A 24,324-nucleotide genomic window follows, 5' to 3' on the forward strand; every position below is an offset into this window, starting at 1 on the left:
TTTGGAAGACTGCATTTCTGTAATTTGGAGCTTACTAATGGGTTTCCGGATAAGGGATCCCATACCTGTACTTTATATAGCACTGGCACTATTCTGCAGCTCATTGCAGAGATTGCTTACATAATACGGTTAGTTTACCAGGATCCAGTTAGCCTGTTGGAGTGTTTAGGAAATACACACAGACATGGGGAGAATATATAAATGCCATGCAGGCAGTGGCCAAGCTGAGATCAAATTCAGGACCCTAGCAAGTCACAAGTGCTTCCCACTGAACGATGCTTTCATGTCAATGAATAACTTTTCCAAGTTTTTTGTTTATTTGAGCGGGTGGGATTGTTTTCTTTCTTGGTGTTTTCATTGTTTTATTTTGGCATAATACTATATTTTTTTTTATTGTGATCTGTTTCCTGGCGAATTACAGAAATGCATTAACTGTACCAACAACTGCTTTATGTCAAACATCCCCCGGGTGTCACTGTGACACCACTAGCACAACAGGACTAGGACAACACATACTTTATTCATATGGTGCTGCCGTACAATTACACATTGAATTGGAGCCAGATTTAGCAGGAGCCAATTCAGCCGGTTTGTTTTTATAGGTGTCAGAACCCCATAGTGTGAAAATAAAGCTATTTTAATAAATCAAGGCTGCATTGCCAGTCACTGCTATACCATACAGTAGTGCATTACATAAATAGATATATAAACAATGACATTCATATATGTTGAAGGGGAAAATGAGCGCTGTGAAAATATTATAACAATTACAAATTATGATGAAGACTTCAGACTGATACACACACACAAGAGTAAGGCAAAAGGGTACAGTACAGGTATGGGACCTGTTATTCAGGCTAGCTCTGTTTCCAATAAGGATTCATTATTATTCCTTATAACAGATCCCATACCTGTATTATTTGGATTCTGGATAACAGAGCCCATACCTGTATTATTTGGATTCCCCATAACAGATCCCATACCTGTATGTTCAGTAATAATGACTGATTGCTAAGGGTTATGGCACAGGTTTGCTAATGGAGATAAAGCCTAGCAGATCCCAAGGTCTGTACTTTACTGACTGTGTCTAATCCCCTATACCAGAAGCATCTCATTAATATCAGAGGCACATATGGATTCCATCTATTTTGGAGGTTGCCTGGTACTTCCGGGGAGGGGGGGGGGGTATATAGACATTAATGGCAAACGGCATATGTCAATTAAAACAACAATATTTCATAAAGGTTTAAGAACTTTTCAAAGATTACCTCTTTTTATCAGCAAAATCAATTTACAGAAATGTGCGGTCTCCTAGATTTATCCATATGATCAGGAAGTCCTGCTTTATGGTGCACAAACACACGCCCATTTTCCAGTTAACTTACCGACCAGTAATGGATGATGTTGAATACACTGGGAACTGTCTTCATCTCTGATAAAGGGTATTAAAGATTGGTTTGAATCCTGGGAGAAATTAAATTGGGCAGAACATAAGACTGCTGGGCTCTTTATTAAAGTTGAGAAATAATTCCTGGTGGAGACTGTAGGGGAATTTGAGGAGAGTCTGGAGTCTTGACTGGAGTAATTTTAACTTCTGATACATTGTGCCTATAGTCAGGCAAACTGAGAAGGCAGGACAGACAGCTGCTACAAGTAAGCAGCAGGATAAAGTTGGCCATACACACGCCAATATAATTGTACAAAATTTCATTTGCAGGACATACAATTGTCCGTCAATTAATGGGCAGGACATCTGGAATATATGGATAACATTATTATTACTTTAATTATAATTATTGAAGTTCAGTTCGTATTCTGCAGAATAGAACCAATACACCAGCTCATTAATTGTTTGTACATACGACCAGCATGCCTTCCTATAATTTATAACCCACAGTTTATTCAAGGCTTTAGTGTCCCTTCAAAATACTAATGGGTGACCAGTATTCTACCTTCCCTTTCCTTAGGGATAACCATAAGCGGAAACTGTATTTGTTCTCAGAGTTGGTTTTGCTCATTGAAACAAGATTTGGAAAGGAGTTGTGTCTGCAAGACAAGGGCTTATGGCTTAATGCAAAAATACATTTACTGTATCCTTTCAAGGTAAACTATGATATTTTATCAATCAAATTGGTGTTTAAATAAACACAGGTTTCCCTTTTAATAATTGTAGTTCTTGTTGATACTGGTAATATTTTTTACTGGCTGCAGAATTGGCCTGATATATATCTGCCCATGCCACTGTGTCAGTTGGTCACAGCTCAGTCTTTTACAGTTAGTGACCGTTGGTCTCAGTACATTGGTTTGACTCAGACCAGTGTACATCTCATTGCGTTTGCGAAGCATTTGCTTGCATTTTTTTTCTTGTGGAAAGCGAATTCCCCTAATTATGGTTGAAGAACTGCCTCCAGCGATGGAGAAGAGTACTCCTCCAATAAGGAGTGAGGAAAAAGAACTTTTTGCTGCTACAAATGCAGAAATGGAAAAGAAGGATTCCATCAGGATGAAGCGAATGATGGACAACAACCCTGGGAGGGCAAATGGAAAGAAAAGGAAGAAAAGGAATAAAAAGAGGAAACATCTGTGCAGTGGCAACAGCAAGGTGGAGGAAAAGAAGGAAGTTAGGAGAAAAAGACACCGAAGTGGTGAAGACTCCATCAAAGCAGAGGGTGAGTAGAAACAAGTAATTTAAAATGAAGTTATTGTAGAGATGCTTTTATCCTGTATCTATGGTTAAACAGCACAGTTTGTAATGTGGATCTTAATGAAAACTTGGGTTATGCAAAGGAAATTTTAAAATGTATAAATTGGCCTAATCTGTTTGTCAGTCTAACTAGATGTCTTTCTATCTTTGAGCCTGTCAGTTGGTCTCGTCAATATGTCTGTCTGTTTCTATATCTATATCTGCCTGTTTTTCCAGATCTATCAGAACCACTAGCCACTGCGTGTATTCAAAATCACTCACAGGGATACTGACCATTCTCAACTGATTTTGGTTGCCGTGTGGCTTTTTGTCTAGTCAAAAAACCAATCATAAAATCATTTATTATATATTTCACAGTTCCACCAATTTTCTGGTTTCAGTCTGGGTCAAAAACATTGGTAGAGCTGGTAATCATGTAATAAATATGCGATAAATACTGTTTATATAGTTTAGTTGTAGGCTTTAGCTATATTTTATACATGAAGTTGTTGGTATGAGCATACTTTCACTGCCATCCCTGTTGTTGCTTTTTTTACCACCACTGCTCTCTTTTTTCACTATGGCACCCGTCTTATGTTGTTTCTCACCCCCCCCCCCAGTGGTCCATCACTGATAAAGAACTGTAGATTAGTATATACAGGTATGGGATGTGTTAACCAGAATGCTCGGGACCTAAGGTTTTCCTGATCAGGGATCTTTCCATAATTTGAATCGCCATACCTTAACTCTACATCCTTAAAAATCATTTAAACAATAAATAAACCTAATAAGATTGTTTTGCCTCCAATGAGGATTATATCTTTGTTGGAATGAAGTACAAGGTAGTTTTGTGCCATTACAGAGAAAAAGTAACAAATAAAAAAAAAAAACAGGCAAACAAAAGTATTGAAGAAGTGATGCCTATATTGGCTAACAATAAAAATACATTGAATGTTTTCGGAGCACCAAAGACCCATCCTCAGGCAAAATACAAAGGAAAGCTGGAAAGGCATAGCATATATACTATTAGATCATTGAAAAGTATTCACAGACAATACATGAGAATGTTCCAGATAGATAGAGATAAATTTTGAGATAAATTAGGATGGGCAGTAAATAGTCCAAGGGTCTGGAGTCAGTCAGGTCACATAGTTAAACCCAACCCTAAATTCAGGCCCTGTTTTGATTTGTAAAATAATTTCATACATTTGAATTCATAGATCTTTCTTTCTCATTCAGTTTTAAAGTTCCCTTTTAGAATTAAGACCTGCATGTCCTGCAGACTGTGATTTTAGTTGCATGAGTTTTGCCCCACTGGTGTATCACATGATTTGCTCTAAATCTTATGTCAGTCCTTGTGTGTCGTTTGTATCAGGTATCACTTCTACAATACTTTTGTGTTTGTTTTTTTTTATTTATTTTTGCCACTGGCTAACATGTACCACAGCTTTTGTTTTGTGATTTACAAAGAAAAAGGAAATCATTTTAACAACTAGAATTATTTGATAGAAATTGAGTCTATGGGAAACAGCCTTCGTATAATTCAGAGCTTTCTGGGTTTCCACATAATGAATCCCATACCTGTATAATGCACCCTGTACTAACATTTTTAAAGATATTAGGAGTCACATTTAAAGCCACCTTATTAAGCATTGTGTTTCAGCCCCATTCTTTTATATGGTCACAGAACTCATTGCCTATATTATCTATTATATATACATTTATAAGATTATATACATACATGCACACATATATCTATATACTTACAAATAAATAATATACTTCTATAAATTAGTCCTCATAACCAATCTTTATTTTGTAACCTGTACTAATGTGGACATCGAATTGCAATCTCAGATTAAATAAATGGCAATATGCAAAACATACCCATTGTTCTGTAAGTTTTCCTGGACCTAACTTTATTCTGTTTACTTTTGTCTTTTCTCCCAGAAGCGGGAAGTAACCAGAAGAGGCTGCACCAAGAAGTTCCTCTCCCCGTGGCAGTGAGCATGTGCCAGATCCACGCAGAGCTTGGGAGTGGTTCATTTGGCAAGGTAAGTGATGAACATCTGGGAACTGGTTGTCCTTATCAGTTGGTTGATGTGCCTCAAACGAGCCTGGAATTGTAGGGAAGCCCCAGGCATATTGGGAGGCAGCCGGTGGTATATATTTAAAATAATTGTTTGTTTATTGCTGTCTATCCCAAAACACTTGCCAGTTGCTAGATCCCTCATTCATGTTTATCTTATACAGGTGGGATGAAGTGGGATTCAGGCCATGTCTCACACTAATGTCTTGTGGGGCAGCATCACAAAAGTGGCCTAAGCTGATATTAAAGGTAAATCCAGCCTGGGCCCCAGAAATAACCTTCTAATCATTTCTCTCTTTCTGCATTTTTTTCAGGTGATGTTGGCATCTCTGCCTAACAACAGGCAGCACGTAGCCATAAAGGTGATACAGAAGAGTGACAAGGTACAGCTTAATGAAATTGTCACTGAGGCTAACGTGCTGAAGATGGCTGCTGGATGCCCACACCTGTGTCATGCATATGGATCATTCCTAACTCAGGTACAATATAGTGTCACAACATTAAAGGTGTTTCTTACCTTTGAGTTAACTATTAGTATGTTATAATATGGCTAATTGTAAGCAACATTTCAATTGGATCTCATTTTTTTTTTTTTTTTTAATAGTTTTTTGAATTATTTGCCTTGTTCTTCTGTTTCTAATTATTCAAAAGGGAGTCACTGACCCCATCTAAAAACAAAGGCTCTGTAGGGCTAGTTTATTACTATTTTTTATTACTCATGTTACTATTCAGAGCCTCCCCTATTTATATTCCAGTCTCTTATCTAAATCAGTGCATGGTTGCTAGGGTAAGTATACCCTAGCAACCAGATTGCATAAATTGCAAACTGGAGAGCTTTTGAATATAAAGGTAAATAACTCAAAAACCACAAATAATAAAAAATGAAAACCAATTGCAAATAGTCTTAGACCATCACTCTCGACATACTAAAGTTCATTTAAAGATGAACAACCTCTTTAACGAAGTAAAAGCAACAATTTTTTCCACACCTAATGCATTAAAATCAATGGGTGTTTTTTCTTAATGCGACTTATTTTTTTTGTCCAAATCCATTAAAGTCAATAAGCGTTTTTTTGTTGCGGTGACATTTTTGTTGCAGCGATTTTTTTTTTTGTGGCAAATTTTTGCCGCAGTTTTGTGAAACAATTGCACAAAGTCCCCACAAATCCACGGCTGGCGAAAACATTTGCTCATCACTAATCTTTATATCTGTCTATGTCTATTTATCTGACTATACATGATTTCTCTTTTTATCCTGTGTTTCCTCAGACACTGGCAGTTGCCCTATTTTTTAGCATACCATGAGCTCAAGAAGGTGGGTTATCTATACATATGGGTCCTTCTCCATTATGGGAGCCTTGCACCAACAATGAATCGAAGATATTTTTACTAAAAGTTTCCAAGTTGGTACTTTCTTCAGCCATAATATTAGTGTGTGTATAATAATCAGTGCACCCTGATAATTTGCCTCAGGATATTTGACAAGAAAGAACATGTAATACAATAAATTAGCTTTCTCCTTAAAAATTAAACCTGGAATCCTTCATGTGTCTGGGATTTAGATGTCTTTTCTTTTGTTTCTCCAACCAGCGGCATGCTGTTTTTGTCCTGGAGTATGTCAGCGGAGGGAACATGGATGATCAGATCGACTTTGCAGGAGCTCTGGAGATGGACTCCATAAGGTAAGTAGCCAAGCGTGTGATAGGAATAGGACATAACAGGCAGAGCAGGGTGTAACCTAGAGAACCTAGTTGTTTATACTTCACAGAAAGGCAAAGAAAAGTTCACCATTTTGTATTTTCCACTATCCTTCTATGACAGGACTTGAGAAATATTTCTTGTTACATGTGTATTTGAGAAGCTAATTAACAATATATTTCTCTTTGAAAAAGGGCTGTCCTCTTCCCTTTGCCATGACTCCTTTATTTTTACTGCTCTAATGCCTATATTTGGTGATGTAGTCATAGCCATAACCAAAAATAAATCAAAATATTTAAATGGCATAAAGTTAATGAAGCTGTCTAATGTTATGATATTCTCATAAAATCTTGCCATTTTTATTCACAATTGAAACTGTGAGGGCAGAATCTGGATGTTTTTGTTTCTTTGCTTATGAAGTCATACATGGTGTGTAACTGTGTGTTAAGTACTTAATTGAAGAATTAGGTGGTAGGTACAGGGCTAGGCTAAGCATTGTGACCATTGGTGCCTTCTAGCCTACATAAAGCATGATTGGATCCCTACATTCCCCCTTACCTGCTATGTATGTGTGTGTGTGTGTGTGTGTGTGTGTATGTATGTATGTATGTATGTATGTATGTATGTATGTATATATATATAATATGTATATATTTATATATATTTTTATATTTAACTTCCTTATTTAGGATAATACATTAGACCTAATTATTTAGTAAGCAAGGTTCTGATTAAGGAAGGACAATAGACAAGACTAAATAAAATAAATATATTTATTAATAATAATAATTTTAATTAAGATTTTTTTTTTTGCAAAGATTCTACGCCGCGGAGATGGTGTGCGCCCTCCAGTTTCTGCACTCAAATGGGATTATCCATCGGTATGTTGCAGAAAAATGTCACTATATATCTATTATATTTATTGTTCATTTCACCCACTGTTCAAACACAAATAATACTGGTCAAAACAGAGAAGAGTTTAAAAAAATAATATTTCCGGAGAATTCAATATTTTCCATAATTTTACATTTGTACATGTAATTACAATTAAAAGCAATATATGTGTGACGATTACATTCTCTGCACTCTCCTCTTCTCTATTTTCAGTCGCCCACCTTAAATAGCACTTTTCATAATTTAACTCCAAGTACTTTTATATCTGTGGGATAATTTTATCCTAACTTTGCTGTCCAAACTACCTCCCCTCAAACACTGAAGTACTGGAAGTACTGCTGTGACCTCTTGAGCCTGTCCCATTGACTGAAACCCCTCAGCTCAGCACATGCATTAGTGCCAGTCAAACGCATTTAGCTGTGCAGGCGAGGGAGATGACTTTTTCGGTTATTGTATTATTTTTCCATTATCCATTTTTTTTTTACATTTGCATATCCCCAGTTTGAAATGACTGCATATTTGTTGGTATTTTATAACTTTGCAATATCACTGGCCTGCTTTGCATTCTTTTTCAACCCTAATCTGAACTTTGCAGGGATCTCAAACCAGGTAATGTCCTAGTTACCAGCGAGGGACATGTAAAGATAGCTGACTTTGGATTGGCGGTCGAAGGCATCTATGGATATAGAAAGGCCAGAGGAAGAAGAGGAACACTGCCTTACATGGCCCCAGAAGTAAGAGATTTAAATCAAATGCATATAGCACTAGAGGTGTTAGGGTTCTGATGTATGTAACATTAATTAACCTGTTTTAATGTCTTTAAGTACTTTCATTCATGTACAAAAAAAGTAAAAAAATATCTTTGCAGGTGATACAGTACCGTCATTAAGTCTAGATTTCAACAAATTCTTTGTAAGCATAGTTTATAATGCAGCATGAAGAACAACTTCTGGGAATTATTTGATTGTGCTTATTAACTTACTTAGCCAGGGGTAAAGAGGCAGGATGAATATATAATCCTTCATTGTTCCAAAAATGTTACCTCTCATTATCTTTCTCTTTCACATATGCTTTAACCATTGCGTAGCTGCTTGGAGATATATATATTTATTTAGCAACCTACCCTTAAAGGACATGTCAACAGAAGTTTGTTTTTACCTAATAAAAGAAAACACAATGATAAGCAACTTTCCAATTTAAAAATTGTTTATATATATATATATATCTTCCAAATGAGTATCCGCACTCCAAGGTCAATCTTGATAAAAGCAGGGGTGCGCCGTAAATCTTGTATACACCAATATTTCACTGACCAGCACTCCCTTTGGTATAAGATAGATAATCTTTTATTGCATCTTTATCCAACGTTTCGGTCCCTTTGGGACCGTATCATCCTTGAAAAAGGTCCCAAAATGGACCGAAACGTTGGATAAAGATGCAATAAAAGATTATCTATCTTATACCAAAGGGAGTGCTGGTCAGTGAAATATTGGTGTATATATATATATATATGCTGAACAATGGATTAGGCTAATAAAACTGCACCTTATATTTTGATCTTCTGAATGTGCTCTAATCCACCAGCAAAGCCAATTAACAGGTAAAGGTTTGTGCCTCCAAAGATGCCCCTGTTAGTTGGCCTTTTCTGCTTAAATTTTTTAAATGCTTCTGTTATGATTGGTATAGATGTATATAATATAATTAATATTTAAGGCCTCTATAGATAAAGTTAGCATTAATTATTTATAAAGCTGCTGTAACACTGGCCTTGTACACTAAGAATAATGAATTCCTGTTTAATTTGTCCAAAACTAATTATGTAAAGAGGCACAACAATACGTAAGTTAAACACAGGGTCATTGTGATGCTCAGCATGTTTTCTTGCTTTCCCAGGTGATAGAAGGGCAGGAGTATGATGCAGGAATAGACTGGTGGTCCCTCGGAATCCTCATATACGAGATGGCCACCGGAGATCATCCATTGTACTCTGGCAATGATGTATCTGAGTTCATCGAAGCCATTAAGTATAACAAGCCCCGCATTCCACATTGGTTCAGTGAGGAACTACAAGATCTCCTGCAGCAGGTGAGTACAGGAACTTATACAGAGGATGTCTCTAGCTCTGTTATAATATATCTATTTCTGGGAGGTGGGGTGATGATAACAGTACGTACGGATTTTGTTATAGCGCTAACTGGATGCATGGGATCTACACAAATGAATAATCACATCTTACAAGATGTAGTCTTAGGAGTTTTTAACAAGAGTGGATTGGTACACATTAAATACATAATATATATTGATTTTCTCCAAATCAATCATTTTATCAATTCTATAATTGTGATATTCAACACCATCATCTTTTATTAACCATATTTATAATTTTGTTAGTTGCCAAATCTTTAGATATAAATGATGAACTGCACCAACTTCTTGTTTCAAGTGAATTTTGCTAAATTTTTTTGATAACAATTTATGTGGATATTATGGGTTGATGTTAATTTCTAATGTACAGTGTTGGATCTAGTTTTAAAGGAGAATTTAACCTGTTCAGGAAAAAACCTGTACTCTTCACCCCAGGTAGAACTCCCTCCCTCCTCCCACCAGGCTAACTACCCCCCCGGGGAAATGCCCCATACTCCATACTTACCCCTTGGCGCAGATTCTTCCAGCGGAGATGCACGCATACATCTTCAGTGATCTCTGTAAACTGAATGAGAGATCGTCAATTTCGGTGTAATTTTACTCAATCACAGTTGTCTCTAACCGGCAAACTGCTACAACTGCGCATGCGCAGAAATACTGATCTCTCAGTGTGAGACCTGATTTATATCTGGAGTGTGTTTTATTTTAAGGTCAGGACCCTTCTTCTGTTTATACATTATTGGTTACCCATGGTATCAGTATAGTTTGCAGGAAAATGGACTGACTCTTTGAGATATGAATGGCAGGTGTTTAGCTTAACTTCAGCAATATATGAAAAACTGATAATTTTTCTTATACTTTAGCTTCTGATGAAAAACCCTGAGGAGCGTCTTGGCTGCAATGGGAACATTCGGGAGCACCCATTTTTCCACTCCATTGATTGGGTGCAACTGGAAAAGCTGAACGTGCCACCCCCCTCCAAACCAAAAGAAGTAAGTACACACTGTAATATGAATGAAAACCCACTGATTTAACTTTGGATGTAACACTTTGCACATCCACCAATACCACTGTTCTACTACTGTGCCAAATATAGGATCAAATATCCACACTACCCACAATACTGGTAAAGCTTTTCACTGAAGTGTTTTATGTTATTAATCAGTTATACATTTTTACCGAGTCTTCTTGCAGTAATAAAGCAATGCCATGTATATGAAGTTTAGCAACCCAGCATTCTGTAAATTCAAGTAAAAGAATAACAAGACTGCTCCATTTGTTTGTAATTGCGAGTGCAATTTCCGCAACTGCATAAACCCCTCCCCCTGCACCTGCTAACAAAAGTGCAGAGATGCACAGCAGCATTTGTGCAGCCACTCACTAGAGTTTTAGGCAATGGGGTTGATGCAGTAGGGGCAGACAGTGTCGGACTGGGACACCAGGGGCTCACCCAAAAACCTTTGACCAAGGGCCCACCAATTAATCTTAGACCAGGGGGCCACTCTTAGTAGTATTGTTCTTCCTCTCCTCACTCAGCCTCTATTCTCCTAGTCTCTTTTCTTTACATACTATAATCTATTATTCCATCTATTTAGCCTCGTTGTTCTCATAGAATTTGGGAATAGCCATGAAATATGCCAAATGTCTAGCAGTATGAGGGCCCACTGACACCTTGGCCCACCGGGACTTTTGCTGGTATCCCTGTGGGCCAGTCCGACACTGGGGGCAGAGGGCGCAGTGCAGGGAAATATTTTAGCCGAAAACAGATGTGGGTTTAGTTATGATGTGAGAGTATCACTGAATGTAAGTTTTACTAAAAATGTGTAACCTCAGCAAAACGTTCTAATTTTTTTCTGAAAATGTGAAATAAGTAGCTTTTGCAGATTAACCTTAATTAGAAAACAAATTATTACACAACACTATGGGGCACATTTACTTAGCTCGAGTGAAGGAATAGAATAAAAAATACTTCGACCATCGAATTGGCTACTTCGACTTCGAATCGAACGATTGGAACTAAAAATCGTTCGACTATTCGACCATTCGATAGTCAAAGTACTGTCTCTTTAAAAAAAACTTCGACATCCTACTTCTCCATCTAAAATCTACCGTGCATCAATGTTAGCCTATGGGGAAGGTCCCCATAGGCTTTCTAGCAAATTTCTGATCAAAGGAATTTCGTTCGATCGATGGATTAAAATCCTTTGAATCGTTTGATCGAACGATTATTCCTTCGAACGTTCGATCGAACGAATAGCGGTAAATCCTTCGACTTCGATATTCGAAGTCGAAGGATTTAACTTCGATAGTCGAATATCGAAGGTTAATTAACCCTCATGGTTGTAATATTCATTTCAGCAGTGTCAGCCTATGTTGAGTATTATGACATTATTTTATTGTGACTGAAAATTAAACATTAATGTTTTTTTTGCTATACTGCAGGTGCCATCAGTGGATTTCAGCAAGACCTATGAAGAGCCACTGACATTCTTGGAGTCAATAAAATACAACATCTGTTCGAGATATGTCCCGCCAGCATCCCCGTTGGAACAGCCAAGCCATTTCTGGACATCCAGGAACATCTGTCCTCCTCAAGCCCGAGCACTGTTTTCAAACTATCCATACCATCAGGCTCTATTATCAGCTCAGTTTGGTCCTTTTGGCTTCCCCAACCAGCCTTACACTGCATATCGGCCTAATCTCGGCTACTACCAAAGGCCATTACCACTGATTCCTGTTCCTTCTCCTTATTATCACCAGCCAGTTTTTAGTCCTGTTATCAGACCTCCGTTGGTTCCTTTCTTCCCAGATTCTCACCATCATAACCAGCCATACCATCAGGCTCCATTATCAGCTCAGTTTGGTCCTTTTGGCTTCCCCAACCAGCCTTACACTGCATATCGGCCTAATCTCGGCTACTACCAAAGGCCATAACCACTGATTCCTGTTCCTTCTCCTTATTATCACCAGCCAGTTTTTAGTCCTGTTATCAGACCTCCGTTGGTTCCTTTCTTCCCAGATTCTCACCATCATAACCAGCCTCTTAATGTCTTCAACACCCCTTGGCCTTTTCCATCACCTCTGCAATAACCATCTTCCTCTATCTCTTGCCCCTAACATCTGCCCCCGTTTTCAAACTATTAAATGAGACCTTACCTCTGGCCACTTATCCAGCAATGCTTTTGACTCATCAGCCCTTAACAGCTTCAGTCAATGGCCTTTGAATCTTTTCACAATCGCTTATTTCTTGACCGTTTTTTTCTTGACCACTTGTCTCTACCTCTAGCCTTTTCCAATGGCTACTGTCTCTAGTCTGTTACACCAACCAGTCTCTTGTTTATTCCATAACTCTATGTTTCTGCAGTGGCCCATACCACAGCCTTCACTTCTGGGCCTTACCACTAGCTCCAACACTGGCCCGTTCCATCTGCCTCTTCCTGCAGCCCTTTACGTCTACTGCAGCCTCTGGCCCTTGCCACCGGGCCCAACACTGGCCCATTCCATCGGCCTTTACTCATAGCCCTTAACTCCGGCTACTGTCTCTAGCCCATGTCACCGACCCCAACACTGGCCCTTTCCATCTGCCTCTGCCTTAACATCAACTGCTGTCTCTGGCCCCCAACACTGGTCCATTCCATCTGCCTTTACCTATAGACCTTAACTCTAGCTTCTGCCTCCAGCCCATGTCACTGGCCCCAACAATGGCCCATTCCATCGGCCTCTGTCTGCAGCCCTTAACATCGGCTGCTGTCTCTGGCCCCCAACACCGGCCCCAACACTGTCCCCAACATTGGCCCATTCCATCGGCCTTTACCCATAGCCCTTAACACCAGCTACTGTCTCTAGCCCATGTCACCGGCCCCAACAATGGCCCATTCCATCAGCCTCTGTCTGCAGCCCTTAACATCGGCTGCTGTCTCTGGCCCCCAACAACGGCCCCAACACTGTCCCCAACATTGGCCCATTCCATCGGCCTTTACCCATAGCCCTTTACACCGGCTACTGTCTCTAGCCCACGTCACCGGCCCCAACAATGGCCCATTCCATCTGCCTCTGTCTGCAGCCCTTAACATCGGCTGCTGTCTCTGGCCCCCAACAACGGCCCCAACACTGTCCCCAACATTGGCCCATTCCATCAGCCTTTACCCATAGCCCTTAACACCGGCTACTGTCTCTAGCCCATGTCACCGGCCCCAACAATGGCCCATTCCATCGGCCTCTCTCTGCAGCCCTTAACATCGGCTGCTGTCTCTGGCCCCCAACAACGGCCCCAACACTGTCCCCAACATTGGCCCATTCCATCGGCCTTTACCCATAGCCCTTAACACCGGCTACTGTCTCTAGCCCATGTCACCGGCCCCAATAATGGCCCATTCCATCGGCCTCTGTCTGCAGCCCTTAACATCGGCTGCTGTCTCTGGCCCCCAACAACGGCCCCAACACTGTCCCCAACATTGGCCCATTCCATCGGCCTTTACCCATAGCCCTTAACACCGGCTACTGTCTCTAGCCCATGTCACCGGCCCCAACAATGGCCCATTCCATCGGCCTCTCTCTGCAGCCCTTAACATCGGCTGCTGTCTCTGGCCCCCAACAACGGCCCCAACACTGTCCCCAACATTGGCCCATTTCATCGGCCTTTACCCATAGCCCTTAACACCGGCTGCTGTCTCTGGCCCCCAACAACGGCCCCAACACTGTGCCCAACATTGGCCCATTCCATCGGCCTTTACCCATAGCCCTTAACACCGGCTACCGTCTCTAGCCCATGTCACCGGCCCCAACAATGGCCCATTCCATCAGCCTCTGTCTGCAGCCCTTAACATCGGCTGCTGTCTCTGGCCCCCAACAACGGCCCCAACACTGTCCCCAACATTGGCCCATTCCATCGGCCTTTACCCATAGCCCTTAACACCGGCTACTGTCTCTAGCCCATGTCACCGGCCCCAACAATGGCCCATTCCATCTGCCTCTGTCTGCAGCCCTTAACATCGGCTGCTGTCTCTGGCCCCCAACAACGGCCCCAACACTGTCCCCAACATTGGCCCATTCCATCAGCCTTTACCCATAGCCCTTACCACCAGCTTCTGTCTCTAGCCCATGTCACCGGCCCCAACAATGGCCCATTCCATCGGCCTCTGTCTGCAGCCCTTAACATCGGCTGCTGTCTCTGGCCCCCAACAACGGCCCCAACACTGTCCCCAACATTGGCCCATTCCATCAGCCTTTACCCATAGCCCTTAACACCGGCTGCTGTCTCTGGCCCCCAACAACGCCCCAACACTGTCCCCAACATTGGCCCATTCCATCGGCCTTTACCCATAGCCCTTAACACCGGCTACTGTCTCTAGCCCATGTCACCGGCCCCAACAATGGCCCATTCCATCTGCCTCTGTCTGCAGCCCTTAATATCGGCTGCTGTCTCTGGCCCCCAATAACGGCCCCAACACTGTCCCCAACATTGGCCCATTCCATCGGCCTTTACCCATAGCCCTTAACACCGGCTACTGTCTCTAGCCCATGTCACCTGCCCCAACAATGGCCCATTCCATCGGCCTCTGTCTGCAGCCCTTAACATCGGCTGCTGTCTCTGGCCCCCAACAACGGCCCCAACACTGTCCCCAACATTGGCCCATTCCATCGGCCTTTACCCATAGCCCTTACCACCGGCTTCTGTCTCTAGCCCATGTCACCGGCCCCTACAATGGCCCATTCCATCGGCCTCTGTCTGCAGCCCTTAACATCGGCTGCTGTCTCTGGCCCCCAACAACGGCCCCAACACTGTCCCCAACATTGGCCCATTCCATCGGCCTTTACCCATAGCCCTTAACACCGGCTACCGTCTCTAGCCCATGTCACCGGCCCCAACAATGGCCCATTCCATCTGCCTCTGTCTGCAGCTCTTAACATCGGCTGCTGTCTCTGGCCCCCAACAACGGCCCCAACACTGTCCCCAACATTGGCCCATTCCATCGGCCTTTACCCATAGCCCTTAACACCGGCTTCTGTCTCTAGCCCATGTCACCGGCCCCAACAATGGCCCATTCCATCGGCCTCTGTCTGCAGCCCTTAACATCGGCTGCTGTCTCTAGCCCCACCACCGGCCCTCTGTTTCCATTCATATTCACAGGCAACTGTCTCTGGTCATCACCACAGCTCCAATCACTTGCTGTTATCTCTGTCCCTTGCCCCTGGCCCTAACATTTTGCGTTATCAGCTGCTGTCTCTGGCTCTCGCCACTGGCCTCTGTTTCCTGTCTGTGACCTTCACCAACGGCCTTTTAAATTGACCTTAACTCATACTTACCCTTTCTCCCTGCCCCAAAATCTATCCCTTACACTATAGTACATAACACACCATACCTCAATTATCTTTTTTCACTGTGGCATTTTAAATAGTATTCAGCTAAGGCCTCAACATTAGACTATATTTACCACTACACATAATACATTAGTGATCCAGGGCCTAGTCCGACTGCCATATTGGAGTCAGGAAGGAATTTTTTCCCATTCTGAGACACATTTCACACTGCCTCAGAGGGGGTTTTTCGCCTTCTTCTGGATCAGCTTTAAATTAATAGGAATTAGGTGAATGAAAAGTTGAGCTAATAATAGAGTTTTAAACATTAACTACTATACAGTTATAAGATCTATTTTCTGCAGAGCTTCAAAATTTGGGATTATCATTTGTCAGTTCTATATAAATGAGAAGGAAAGTCTTTTTTGCTTGGACGTGCCTGATGAAAAAGAAAGTCTTTTTTGCTTGAGCGGACCAGAAGTTAAGCACCCCTAAGTGATTATATTTACTTTCCTTATACCCTGGGCCGGTGCTCCTATCTGCAGAAAACTTAACACCGACCAAGGGATCTGCCAGTGAGCACCATGGAGCAATCCTCTTTGCTTCTTATTTCTTCTCGCGGCTGTGCATCCATAGTAGAGTAAAAAGCCAAATTTGAACAAAAAGACGGCTATTTCAGTCTACTGTGCGTGTGTCTGCACTGGGAAATTTGTTGAATGAAGAAGCGAAGACAATCGATCCATGGTGATAGGAGCACCAGCCCAGGGTATCAGGTAAGTAAATACAATCACTTGGGGGTGCCTAACTTTTGGCACCCCCAAGTTAAAAAGTCTTTCTTTCTCCTTTAAACACCCAGTCATTTTTTTAAATATTTTTCTCTGTAATAATTAGTGTTTTGTATTTAATGGGAATATGGATTTATTCGAATGCTTGTTCTGGATAATAGATCCGTTACCTGTATTACAATATAGACAATTTAGCAGGATAGGATGAGATGAAAATATTTCAAAAGGAATATGGCAGAAGAACCTAAAACCATAGTATTCATAGCAAACATATATATTGCCTGAAAATACAATTTTAATTCCCCTTATTGAAAAAGACAATTTTAATTCCCCTACCAGAATAATCATTGTATTCATTATTTGCTTTTATTTAAATTCTTCATTTATAAAACTAATAAAGACTCTCCATAAAATCTATAAGTGCTTGGTCATTATTTGTTCTCAAAACAAGTCATGGATGTAAAACAAATGTGCTGAAAAACTGGGCTAATTTTTATGGCAAAAAGTGTAAAATGAATGTTATATTTATGAAGGCGCATCAGGTAAAATACTGGTGAGATCCCTTTGTGCATACATTATATATATAAAGGTTCTGTTGTGCTTATACCTGAGTTATGGCACAATTATTGCCATTATACACTGTAATGGACTGTGTGATGTATGTAGAAGCCAATGGTATGAAAAGGGACATGGTAAGTAACACGGTGCCCATACACAGACTGACACATATGTTTACAGCATTTTTCTCCAAGCAGTCTGTGTAGAAGAAATAGCAATCACTACTATGCATAAGGGGCAACAAAGGTTCCAACTGGGCCTTATCAGATTTACAAACAAGCCTGACAAATGAAGCAGCCCTTCCAGTTTGAGGTGTGACTGATATATCAGATGCAGCTGATGGGCACCACTTGGGGGCATCCGCTTTATCTGTTAAGCCAACCTCTGTCCCTTCCTTACTAGGGGAGATAGAAGAGCAGGATGTGGGTCTGGGCCAGTGGGGCCCACAAGAGCCAGGGGCCCACCGCGCCAGTCCGACCCTGATGGCTTTTATATTTGTAACTTTGTTGAGAGTCAAAGGCAGCCCTGACCAAATATGGTGCAAGGGGGGGGGGGTGCTAGAAGGTAAGACTCCACCCCAGTCATTACCATTTCATTGTAGACAAATGTTGATGAATTGTAGGTACAATATTGGTGAGTGGAGACTGTAAGGAAAATGGCACAAAGGCACTTTACTGAACCTGTTCTTTTACCCCAGCATTTTGTCATTGGGTGTAAAGTTTTTTTTTTGAAATTTAAATCTAGTTATAGATTTTACTTATTTATCTGAACTACTCTAGTATGTCACCTACACTGAAGACCCTTTGCCACAAGGCAAGTGGGCCTTTGTGCTGCTATTGGTGCTTTTGACCTGTTCTGTTATTTCTATTTCTCCAAGGAATTCCTCCCAAGGATCCGCTATTCTATGGCAAGAAACCACTCGCACTTATTCTGGTTTGAGACGAAATGTAAATCTGATGTGCTTAATTAGTAAGGGTTCTTAATCAAAACAGATTCAGCCTTTGCTGGTGTGAAAATGATTCCAGTGAATGTTGCCTATTTAATGAGAGAGGCAGCCATAGCCGTCCTTAGTTTTCATTCTCCTGCTGCTAATGAAGCTCTCTCTGTACCTCCTGTCATGTCCTATACCAACAAGTGCAGCTCCACGAGTGCCAAGACACCTACAGAAGCTCACTAAGTGCTTAGGGATCATCTACTGAGACACTGTTTAGTTATTTGTTGTACACATTATTTAATACGTTAGGCTCTAGAGGAAAGTCATTGTGACACTTTTGTACTCATTGAGGTATGTCCAATATTTTGTTAGACATTTGACTGCAGTTTGAACTAGTCTATGGGAATTGCTATATCCAAGAGATGCAGTATGGCAGCAGAGGTCAATGTTATATGTAAATAGTAAGCTGTCTGTTTAGAGCAGTGGTCCCTAACCAGTAGCTCATGAGCAACATGTTGCTCCCCAACTCCTTGGATGTTGAGCCCAGTGGTCTCAAAGCAGGTGCTTATATTTGAATTATATTTTTGAATTATTTGGTTGAATAAAAACCATGTTTATTGCCAAACAGAGCCTCCTGTAGACTGCCAGTTCACATAGGGGCTACGAATAGCCAATCACAGCTCTTATGTGTCACCTCCCAGGAACATTTTTCATGCTTGTGCTGCTCCCTAACTCTTTTTACAATTGAATGTGGCTCACAGGTAAAAAAAAAAAAGATTGGTGTCCCCTGGTTTAGAGGATTACTATCAGAATATTAGAATTTCCACTGTGCCATCTCCACAGTCTGGGGAACAAACTTTTTGTTTTTTATTTGTAACAGAAAAAGATTCCGCACTGAATAAAATATTGGCTTTCATTTTCTCAAATATCAAACTTGGGTTATAGTCAAATAATATAAGTAAGGTGCTTACAGGTCCTAATCAACTATTTATCCATTGCATAGGACTAATGAGAGCAGTGTAACGACACTCAACTCCCCCCGTCCCCAAGCAGATCAGTTCAAACCAGTTTCTTTTTTTTTTAAAAGTTTTTTATTTAGAATTTTAAACATAACAGACAGAGTTAAGAACAATAAAGAGAGAGAACAGGGAGAAAGCTAAGAGAAAGAAAAAGAAAGAGGGGAGGGGGGGTAAGGAATAGAATGTTACATCCAGTAAATTAGCGGACAGGCATGCAATCATCTTGGACAGTCAGCCAAGTACCCCACATTGCTTCAAATTTCGCGGGGCAATCTCTCGAGAGATAGGTCAGTTTTTGACTCGAAAGAGAGTCATTTACCAGAGTTCTCCAATATTGTACCGTGGGAGGATTGAGCGATTTCCAGTGCATTAATATAGCTTTTTTAGCATAATACAGGAGCTGTAAATAACATAATCTAGTATATGGGTGCAACTGCAGGTCCCCCACAATCCCCAACAGACAGGTTTCTGGCGAACGTACGCTGGGGAGTGCAAGCTTTTCATTCAAGTACTGGAGGACTTCACTCCAAAACCTCTGAATTAATGGACAGGACCAAAACACATGAAACATAGTACCAGGTTCCACTCTGCACTTAGGGCACAGGTCCGATACCGTATCATACATCTTGGCCAGGCGGTATGGGGTCAAGTAAGCCCTATTTAAAAATTTAATTTGTATAAGCCTGTCTCTCATTGATATTGAAAGTACTGGTACAAGCTGTAGTGCGTCCTTCCACTTTTCATCATCCAGGTCAGAAATGTCTGCCTGCCATTTGCTCTTAACTCTTTCAAGGGGAGAGGGACCTGCGGTAGATAGTATCGTATACAACCAGGATAGGGGTTTTGGCAAGTCCAACCTGCGCAGGTAGGTTTCAAGGGACGAAACCTTCAAGGCCACAGGCTTTATTGGGAATTGCACATTGAAAGCGTGACGTAATTGGAGATATCGAAACAACATAACTGGGTGAGGGTGGCATTCCTGTTGGAGTGTGTCAAAGCTCTTACAGTCACCCTCCGTGACGAGATCACCAAGAGTCTTGATCCCAAGTTGTGCCCACCGGGCAATATCTGGGAGTGAGTACAAGTGAGGGAGGTGACTATTCCCCCATAGCGGGGTATGGGGGGACCAGGTGGTGGAGGATCCTCGGACCAGTTCTATGGATTTCTGAAATGCTGTCACCACTGTTTGCATAGGGGTGGTGGTCACGTGATAAGGGGAGACACCACGGTAAGGGAGTTTGGCAAGGGCCTCAAAGGAGCCTAGTATTGCTGCCTCTAACACCACCGCTGAGTTGCTTCTATCTGGGACAATCCACCAGTGGGCATAGACCAACTGGGCCGCAAGGAAGTATAATTTAAGGTTAGGCAAAGCTAGGCCTCCCCCAGAAGCCGGCGCCTGTAACACCTGAAAGTTTAAACGGGGATGTGCCCCTGCCCACAAGAAATTCCTAATTATTTTGTCTAGCCTGGTGAACCAATGGGCCTGCGGGATTACGGGAGAGTTGTGGAGAGTATATAGAAATTTGGGTAAAAAGATCATTTTAAACATATTAATTTTCCCTGGTAGAGAAAGAGGTAGGTCTTGCCAAACAGCAACTTTGTTGGTCAGGGACTGCACTACTGGATCTAAATTAAGTTGTACATATTTATTAAGGTCGTTATGGATCACTATACCCAGGTATCTAAAAGAGTCCACAACCTTGAGTTGTAGGAAGGTGTCCGGCGAATCCGGAGGAAGGGGATCTATGGGGAACACCACCGACTTAGTACGATTAATTTTTAACCCAGAGTAATGTCCAAATTCAGTAATAGTTGCCAAGAGATTCGCAAGGGCCGCACCCGAGTTGTCCAGATAGACAAGCATATCGTCAGCGTATAGGGAGATTTTTTCAATCAAGTTACCTACACAAAGGCCCTGTATACCCTCATCCGCCCGTATTCTAATGGCCAGGGGTTCTATAGCCAGGGCAAATAACAAAGGCGAAAGAGGACACCCCTGGCGGGTGCCCCTACCTAGACAAACGCTATCGGATATTTGTCCATTAACCAATATCTTGGCCCTCGGGTGCGCATACAGAAGCTGAATCCATTTCAAAAGTTTAGGACCTAGCTTGTACCGAGCCAGTACCTCCCATAAGTATTGCCACTGGACCGTGTCAAAGGCCTTCGCTGTATCGAGGGACACTACAATTCTATTTCCCATATTGTCATGCTGAATCGCTAGGTTAGTAAAGAGACGTCTCACATTGATATCCGTGGCCTTAGAGGGCATGAAGCCTGTCTGGTCCGGATGTACCAGATCAGGTGCTATCAATTTAAGTCTGTTGGCAAGGAGTTTGGCAAAGATCTTAATGTCACAGTTAAGGAGGGAGATAGGCCTGTAGGAATCACACCTATCAGGGGGCTTGCCTTCCTTGTGTATTAGGGTAATAAAGGCATCATAGCAGGAGTCCGGCAGTACCCCAGACCTAATGGTGCCATTAAAGAGAGCAAGAAGTTTGGGGGCTAAAAATCAACATACTTCTTATACCATTCTATCGGAATCCCATCCGGACCAGGTGTTTTCCCCACAGGAAACCCATTAATGGCATCTTTAATTTCATCTAAGGTAATATCTTGGTCTAATTGCGTGGCTATATCTGGAGAAAGTTCTGGGAAGTCAATCGTATCTAAGAACTCTTTAAGTCTGTCAGGAGAGGTGTCAGGAGGTGATTGGTAAGTGGATTGAAAATACTTCTCAAATCGTTGCGTCATTAGGGTCGGGTCTGTATATAGAGCATTGCCATCCGTGATAGCCGGTATCACGGTCTTAGGCACATCTCCTCTGGCCAGTAGCGCCAGCAGCTTCCCATTTTTGTCGCCCTTGTCATACCAGGCAGCTGCTCTATACAGCTCTCGTTGCGAGTATTTGTCAACCAGTAGTAAGTCCAGATCTCTCTGAGCTGATTGCATAGCCTGTTTAGTCACATCTGATTCGTTATGCGTCAGTTCTGATTCTGCTTTAGCTAGATTGTCTTGTGCCAGAGAGAGAGCCTGGTCACCCTCACTACGTGCTAATTTAATAAGGGAGATATATGCACCTCTAATAAAAGCCTTACCGGCGTCCCACACTATATGGTCAGCTGCCGTGCCTTGGTTTAGTTCCCAATATTGGTGCAGCTGAGGGAGGAGACGTTCGTGAACCTTTGGGTTAGCTATCCATTTGGGGGGTAATCTCCATTTATCTCTCCCAACCTGATTGGTGCTACCCAGACACAATAACAGGGGGGCATGATCAGAACACATCCTTGTCAAGCACGCTACAGAATCAACAAATGGCAATAATTCAGTTGTCCCTAGACATATATCAATGCGAGACATTGCCGCTGAGGCCACTGAGTAGCACGAATATTGTTTAAGCTGGGGATGCCTCCATCTCCAGACATCTATCAGGCCCGTAGCCTCCACCCACCGGGCAAAAGTTTTAGTGTCATGGGCAGAGGGGTGAAGTCTATCTAGAGCCGGATCAGGGACCAAGTTAAAGTCGCCTGCCCATATCATACGGTGGTCGCCCATTGCCGCTACTTTTAGTAGAATTTCATTTAGTATTTGAATATCTGCGGGAGGTGGTAGGTAGACATTGACAATGATATAAATGGTACCAGCAATTTGGGCTTTCAAAATTAAGTATCGGCCACCTCTATCCGTGGTCAATGCGTGAAAATGATAATGTAATGACTTTCTAATCAGGATAGCAACTCCCCTGGAGTAGGTTGAGAAGTCCGCATGGTATGCCACCGAAACCCAGTTCCGTTTCAGAGCTCGAACCCTCTGGCCTATGAGATGTGTCTCCTGCAATAGAATAATATCCGCCCCAGATTTTCTGGCCGTATCTAAAACCAGTGCCCTTTTGACTTTATCATTTATCCCCCGCACATTCCAGGATAGAAGTTTAAAACCATGCAGAGTCATATTTAATATTAGGGTAGACTATGGGCCACCGGGGCCTGGGTGATCCCAGGGGACCGTGACCACCCAACAGGAAAGTGACGTTTGTAGGTGATAGTATAAAACATTTCAAGTGTCGTGGGATATCGATAGCAGACAGCAGCAATGTCACGCAATACCAGCAATATTTGTAAGATCTTAAACCTCCCCTCACAGAGGCAAGTAAAGGAAAGGAAAAGGGAAAAGAGAAGAAAGACAGACAAAAAATATACCCTTTAACATTATACCCCCCACCCGGTATCCTCCTCCCAACCTGGAGATACATTTTCCCTTAATTCGAACAATCCCAACAGGGGAGTGGCTAGCTCTTGGCAATAACTCACAAACAAAAATATACGATGGCACAGAGGTAAAGTCTGAGTCTCCGTGGTACCTAATATATCAAATGGATATCGGGGAGAACCTAAGTCCCATCACTGCAGCAGGATCCAACCGAGGTAGCCAAGCAAATCACGTACTAATGGAGTATGGGCATACGCAGACAGTGTAAATCACAGGGTATAGCTGTCCCCTTGCCGTAAACCGGCCATATCACGGGGCAATAGTGCAGTGGTCAGGATAAGACACGCTCTAGCGTAGTATCAACAGAGAACCCTGAAGGAGAGTGCAGGCCCCTATCTCGAGTAGTCCACAAAGAGGGCGTGAAGGGTGGCTCCTAAAGTTCAAAAGTATATGCAGGAATAGTCTGTAGTAACCAGTCCGCAATCATGACTCAAAGTTCCAGCCACGTGCCACTGCAAGATGGAAAGGGTATATCCATATAACATTGAGCAGTGTGGGTACATGTCAAACCAGTTTCTACTTCACTATCTGAGCCCTAAAATGTAGGCTTGACTAGATACAATGAAACCAGTAACAATACAAAGATGAATACACTACCACTCTTTTCCATTCTCTGAACTCCTCCACCACCCCCTGGTAATATTTCCAGTAAGCAATCTGCCTACTAAACATTTCTAAACCTCTTTACAGTACACCAATGGCAGCTTCCAAACAGCCTCCTCAGTGGACTTGTTCCTGAGCAACAAAAAAAAAAATCGCCTCCTAATTAAATATTCAGGAGAGAATTTAGTTCTAGCAAGTTGAGGGAGATACGGTGCTACCCACACTAAGGAAGTAATGTATCAACGTTCAAATTATGCATTTTTTCAACAAATCACGTTAATTTGCTCCAAAACGTATTCAAATGATGCTGTAAAACAACTTGCATATGCAACATTTATTGAGCGCAAAAA

General features: G+C 41.9%; 1 protein-coding gene across 1 annotated transcript; it reads left to right on the forward strand.

Annotated features, from left to right (window-relative positions):
* Positions 1-2,120: 2,120 nt before the first annotated feature.
* On the forward strand, positions 2,121-13,278 carry LOC108705860 (protein kinase C delta type-like). Its single transcript, XM_041580043.1, has 9 exons — positions 2,121-2,669; positions 4,634-4,737; positions 5,087-5,251; positions 6,363-6,454; positions 7,289-7,351; positions 7,960-8,098; positions 9,258-9,449; positions 10,373-10,501; positions 11,952-13,278. Exons 1-9 carry the CDS (start codon positions 2,390-2,392, stop codon positions 12,441-12,443), a joined length of 1,656 nt encoding a protein of 551 aa, XP_041435977.1. The 5' UTR covers positions 2,121-2,389; the 3' UTR covers positions 12,444-13,278.
* Positions 13,279-24,324: the final 11,046 nt, after the last annotated feature.

This window comes from Xenopus laevis, chromosome 1S (genome assembly GCF_017654675.1).
Source record: "Xenopus laevis strain J_2021 chromosome 1S, Xenopus_laevis_v10.1, whole genome shotgun sequence".
NCBI classification, from domain to species: domain Eukaryota; kingdom Metazoa; phylum Chordata; class Amphibia; order Anura; family Pipidae; genus Xenopus; species Xenopus laevis.

Excerpts from the sequence above, each read along its gene's own strand:
- LOC108705860 (XM_041580043.1), top strand. The coding sequence starts at position 2,390 with ATGGTTGAAGAACTGCCTCCAGCGATGGAGAAGAGTACTCCTCCAATA. Across the intron at positions 5,252-6,362 it reads ATGGATCATTCCTAACTCAG|CGGCATGCTGTTTTTGTCCT; the intron begins GTACAATATAGT and ends TTCTCCAACCAG. Across the intron at positions 6,455-7,288 it reads CTGGAGATGGACTCCATAAG|ATTCTACGCCGCGGAGATGG; the intron begins GTAAGTAGCCAA and ends TTTTTTGCAAAG.